This window comes from Vicia villosa, unplaced genomic scaffold, assembly GCF_029867415.1.
Source record: "Vicia villosa cultivar HV-30 ecotype Madison, WI unplaced genomic scaffold, Vvil1.0 ctg.001282F_1_1, whole genome shotgun sequence".
In the NCBI taxonomy this organism is placed as follows: domain Eukaryota; kingdom Viridiplantae; phylum Streptophyta; class Magnoliopsida; order Fabales; family Fabaceae; genus Vicia; species Vicia villosa.
In genome coordinates this window covers 192,688-198,826 of record NW_026705559.1, presented here as the reverse complement: position 1 = coordinate 198,826, position 6,139 = coordinate 192,688, and the positions used below count along the sequence as shown (strand labels likewise).

At 33.3% G+C, this 6,139-nt stretch overlaps 1 protein-coding gene across 1 annotated transcript; it reads left to right on the top strand.

Moving 5' to 3' along the window:
• Nucleotides 1-1,451: 1,451 nt before the first annotated feature.
• LOC131634341 (mitogen-activated protein kinase kinase kinase 20-like) lies at nt 1,452-2,387 on the top strand. Its single transcript, XM_058904995.1, has one exon. It carries the CDS (start codon nt 1,452-1,454, stop codon nt 2,385-2,387), a length of 936 nt encoding a protein of 311 aa, XP_058760978.1.
• Nucleotides 2,388-6,139: the final 3,752 nt, after the last annotated feature.

Genomic DNA, 6,139 nt, shown 5'->3' with positions numbered 1-6,139 from the left:
TTGAACCAAACACATTTTATTTTAAATATTCCCTCCCCTCCCCTCCCCTCGCTCTACCTCGAACCAAACACACCCTAAAGAAATTTTATATATACCGTGCTCGCACGGGTACACTTACTACTTAATGTAGAATCAATTTAAAAATAAAATAAAATTAGGGTTGATGTTAGAGTAATTATGAAAAAGAGATGTGTCTAGGGTTAGGGTTGATATTAGATTAACTATCAAGATGACATGTGTCTAGGGTTGTCATCATGACAACCTTAGATTTATATTAAGTACATAAAGTATCAACATTAGTGGAGCAAATAATTAGTGGTGTGATTAAAGTTAAAAACACCATTAAAAAAAAGTTATGTGATGACACATCAGCAATATTAATTACCAAAACAATACGGTAACATTAGTGATTTAAAAAAAAACTTTGATACCCTTATAATTAGTCTAAATTAGTTTTAAATTAGTGAGGTTAAAATTGGTTATTTGAGATATTTAATTATAGTTGTATATTAGATAGAAGAAATGTCATTGTCATTAATGTCTCCATGAACTCACTTCAATTTTTCTCAATGTGTTTTTTCTACTGTTGCGAGTTTACCGACGGAGAGACTCCAACAATTTAGTTATTGAGCTTATTTTAAGAACTCAAAAATATTCTTAAGAATAAGCTATTTAAAAAAATAAATATATAGAAATTTAATTTAATTTTTTTAAAAAAAAGTGTTGAATATATAATTTAATATTTTAACTAAATTTGATAATTAGTATAACTAACAAAAATCCCAAAAAAATATAACCCTAAAAATATTATATAAATGTTATGAGAAAAAACATTTTTGCCTTCTTACATCATAATAAAATCATCAAAGTCGCGAAAGTCTTATTTCTTAAAATCTTGTAACAAACATTAACGTAATAATTTCTCAATTAGGTAATTTTGAAAATGTCAATTTTAAACTTAAAGCAACCATCCTTATTTTTTTAAGGGTATGTTCATTGAAGAAATAGTTTTAATCAAATTTAGTGAATATTATTGAATTAGATTTAGAACTTTATTTGGATAATAATAATAATAATAATAATAATAATAATAATAATAATAATAATAATAATAATAATAATAATAATAATAATAATAATAATAATAATAATAATAAATGCATGATCTAAATGTACTCCTATAAAGTAGACTCCAATATGAAACAAAGCTTTAAAAAATGTTTTTATTAGATGTCCGAGACTGAAATCCATTAAAAAATAAGAGTTAGCTATAAATAAAATATTAAATTTAATTACCAAGTTTGCAATATGAAAGGTTTTAAATAAAATTCTATAAAGTTAAATTGTTGAGAAAAGTTTGCAATATAACCTAAAACTTTTCTCATATAAACAACTCTTCATATGGTTTTATTTCTTCCTCAACATACAGTAACAACACAAACATGACAAACATGGATTGGATTCGCGGTCGTTTGCTAGGTAGTGGAAGCTTCGCCAATGTCTACTTAGCCACACACACAAAACATTCGGTTAACTTTCCGTCTATCACCGCCGTCAAATCCTCCGAAAACTACACCACACATTTACTTCAAAAGGAGAAACATATACTAGATTGTTTAGGTTCATCCCCACATATTATCAAGTGTTTTGGTCACGATTTTACTTTTGAAAATGGCGAAGACTATTATAATATATTCCTTGAATATGCCGCCGGCGGAACACTTTCTGACCAGCTCAAGAATCACGGAGGCAAGTTCTCGGAAACTCTCGTTCGTGGTTACACGAGGTCTGTTTTAGAAGGACTTAAACACATTCACAAAAACGGTTTCGTTCATTGCGACTTGAAGCTAGAAAACATTCTTGTATTCGAACGTGGAAATGTTAAGATTTCAGATTTTGGTCTTGCAAAGGAGAAAGGTTTAGAACATGGTGAGAAGAAGTTGGAGTTTAGAGGAACTCCTATATTTATGGCGCCGGAGTCAGTTAACGATAGCGTTTATGAATCTCCGGTGGATATTTGGGCTCTTGGTTGCGCCGTCGTGGAAATGATTACCGGTAAACCAGCATGGATTATGAGTAGCAAGGAAAATATGTGGTCGTTGATGATTCGTATTGGGATTGGAGAAGAATTACCATTGATTCCACATGAATTATCAGAAGAAGGCAAAGATTTTCTTAAAAAGTGTTTTGTTAAAGATCCTATGAAAAGATGGAGTGCTGAGATGCTTTTGAAACATCCTTTTATTTCTTATGATGAAACTGTTTTATCTTTGAAAGAGTTTTCATTGCCATTAATGTCTCCCAGAACTCACTTTGATTTTATTCAATGGGCTTTTTCTACTGTGAAGACTTTACCGACGGAGAGACTCCAACAATTAGTTACATAGATTGATTAGAATCAGACTGGTGTTTTCTCCCGTGAAATTAGAATTTTGATGAATCACATTGTAATGTATATATCACATGATGTTAATTAATTCTTTTTGATGAAATGAATGAAAGTTGTTTTAATATGTTTGAATTTGTTCTATTTTGTAATCTGTTTTTAGTATTGAAATGAATGAAAGTTTTTGCATTGATAAAGTTAAACTATGATACTGCTAAATCAAAACTTTCTGTTTCTGTTACTGCATTGCGCCATCAATATAAAAGTATAGTGTCAAATAAAGCTAAATCAGTATTGATCATGCCAAACACGAATGGGTAACAAATGCAAGGTAGAGATAGATTGTTTTAGTGTAGATTTGGTAGAACAACAACTCTTTTCTATGCTTGAATTACATGGATTCCTGCTAATAAATTTAAACAATTAACTTAAATAATATATATAGTTTTATATCCAGAGATGGACAAATAAATAAACATTGAATCAATGCCTCCAAAAATATGTTAGGGCTAAAAAGTTTTACATGAATAATATAAATACCTCTCTATCATTTGAGATAATATTTCTCTTTTCACCATTTTCCAAAGTTGTGTTTTATCTGTTATCACGGTGGAGCTCCAACCGAGAGAGTAAATCTGCAGACGTTTTACCTGTTTTAATAAGGATGATAAAAGTATTATTGAAATGGTGATGAAAAATGCAACAAATAGTTTTTTCACATTTACTTTGCATAAACATGTAAATACACCTTATTGTCGGGTTTGTCGATGGAAGAAATAGTTTATTCGTCCTTCCATGTGTTCCATTTATCTTCAAAGTGTCACATCTAAAATTTATTGCTCAATAATAGTGAGAGGAACAATGACCCAATTGACATAATACAATGACATTAGAAAAAAGATTCAGTATAACACACTTTTGTGTTGCAGTGAGGTTCAACATTCTTCTGTCTTAACTCCTTACATAATTGGAAGACTTCCCTGTATTTTAGCTTTCCTGTATAGGAAAACAATCAATAATGTTAGAGTTAGTCATTAGCAAAAAATACAAAATATTCATTCGTATTTACTGTAACAAATATACGAATTAATGTGTAATGAATTTTTATATTGTAGTTAGTGAATACCTGCGGGTGCGATAAAAGAATTTGATCTCCCCCCTGTAATTTTCCCTCCCTAATCAAAACTCTTGTCGTAGTCTGTGAGACACATCTGGATAAAGCCACATATAACTGTCCATGACTGAAAAACATGTCGTGGAAGATATATTCCAACATTTGGAATGGTTTGTCCTTGTGCTTTATTTATTGTAATTGCAAAACTTAGTTGTACAGGAAACTGCTTTCTACTTAGTACGAAAGGCAACCCATCACTTGCAGACGTTTTTATTTTAATTCTTGGCAAGAAAGCTTGTTTTCCCGCGTTGCTTCCTATCAAGATTTCCACATCCAACATATTCATAAATAAACCACGACATAATAAGAGCGTCCTATTACACAGTCCATATCTAGGATCTAGATTTCGCAACAACATCAATGGTGCACCTTTTTTATCTTTAGAATATGTGGTGGCAAACTACCCTGTGCAATTGAGTTTAAAAATTCTTGCTGGTATAAATTATGAGTATCCCCTTCAACCTCGTCAAATGACAACAACTCATGTTCTTCTCCTGGAAACTGATCGATGATTATATCATTCAATTTTTGAACCTCGTCATTTGTTGGGGTCAAAATAGCTCTCTGTACCATATAAGGGGTATCCCATCCATGCAATTCTAATTCAGGAAAAATATGTTGGATAAGTACTTGTATAGAATGTTCACCCTCCCACGGGATTGCAATTTGTGAAGGTAACCTCACCATGTCATCTGGTTTGGTAGGTTAACACCATCACCAATGCGAATAAGAAATTTTGCAAACTCTTGGTCATGGAGTGACCGCATATTTTGACGCAACCGCGAAATCTTGGTATGAGCCCATAAATGAGACTGAACAACACACGCTGAAATCATTTGCGCCTTAGTAACTTTCTTTACAACAGAAAGAACTTGACGAAAATCTCCCCCCATGATCATAACTTTTCCACCAAATGGAGCATTGTTGCTACAAATATCTTACAATGATCGATCTAAGGCTTCTAAACAATTTTTGTTTATCATTGGGGCTTCATCCCAAATTATTGCAGCTGCCACTCTAATGAGGTTTGCAAGATCTTTTTGCTTTTGAATACCACAGATGGAACCCGGTTGTATCTCGATAGGTATCTTAAATCGAGAGTGTGCAGTCCTACCACCGGGTAACAGTGTTGCAGCTATGCCAGATGATGCAGTTGCCAAGACAATTTCTCCTCTATTTCGTAAAGTTTCCATTAATGTTCGATAAAGGAATGATTTACCTGTTCCGCCTGGGCCATCAACAAAAAATACCCCACTGTATTTTTGATCAATGACATTCATGATGGTTGTGAATGCAATCATCTGGTCATTATTTAACTTAGCAACATATTCAATATCTTCATTCGGGATATCAACCGCTAACTCCTCTTGTGTGACACTTGGGTTTAAATTCTCCTCTATTGCATCAGGGGATAATGATGGGAGATCATAATCTTCAATTTTTTTCCATGTTGGCCTAAGAGTTCATTCAAATCCTTCAACAACATATTAGTCAAGACTAATTCCACACCATTGTTCATTGCTTGATAATCCTCTGTCATATGTGTAAAAAACTCATTCCAAAGACTTCTAACATCAGTAGGTTCACAAAATATTAGAATCGTCACGAACAACCTCCTTAAAGCATATGGCATTTGGAGACCTGCAGCCTCAACCAAACAATCACGAATACTATGATCAGTCTCCAAAAATCCTCGGTCCTCTGCTGACTTTTTAAATGTATTAAATGGAATGTCATTATTTGTAAGAAGATATTCCCAACTGGTTGGACCTCTGACATGAGATAACAATAATCGCACGTAGAACTTATCCCCCTCCGAAGGTGATACTGTATAGATTCTTCCAATAACTTTTCTCGTTGATCGCCTGCGATGCCATTCCTTGCTCCTATTGTTCCAACAGTAGTGCTCTGGTATCTCTCTATACAGATAATTCCTTGCCTCCGGATCTCTTTAATTTAGCTTAAAGAATTGTGTGAGCATTGTTTTGGAGTTGCGTTCATTATTTAAGACATCTGTAATTCTTTGATGTTCATAAAAGCGCACTTGATGACGGTCTGGAAAGTGGATTTGTAGTCTTTCAACAGAAGGATATAATCGGTAAAGAGTGAATCGAAAAATTCTCCATATTGCCTCGGGAGCATAAATCAATCTCGCATCAACATATTGCTGGACTTCGTCCATGTATGATCCTTTGTGAACCTCCATAGACACACGATCAGGGCCCTTGTACACATATTTGTATAGATACTTGATACTTTTAATACTACTGCAAACCTCTACATTGATGTGACAGCCATATTTTAACAGTAACCAAGGGTTATATGGAACCACCCATCTATTATTGATAGACCTATCTCTACCTATAGATATAGGTTCGTCAAACCTTCTCCTATACTCTGGATATGAGTCAGTGCCTTGACGTGTTTCATCGCAAAATTTTTTGGGATACCTTTTTTTACATTGGCCATCTTTCATACATGGTGATCTTCGTTTGAGTACGCCGCAAGGTCCGTGGATCATATGTTTTACAACTGCTTCATGCAACTGTGGTTCACATTCTAATTTAGGTATTTCAGCT

What these genes read in the sequence shown, in the direction of transcription:
- LOC131634341 (XM_058904995.1), top strand. Translation starts at nt 1,452, where the DNA reads ATGGATTGGATTCGCGGTCGTTTGCTAGGTAGTGGAAGCTTCGCCAAT.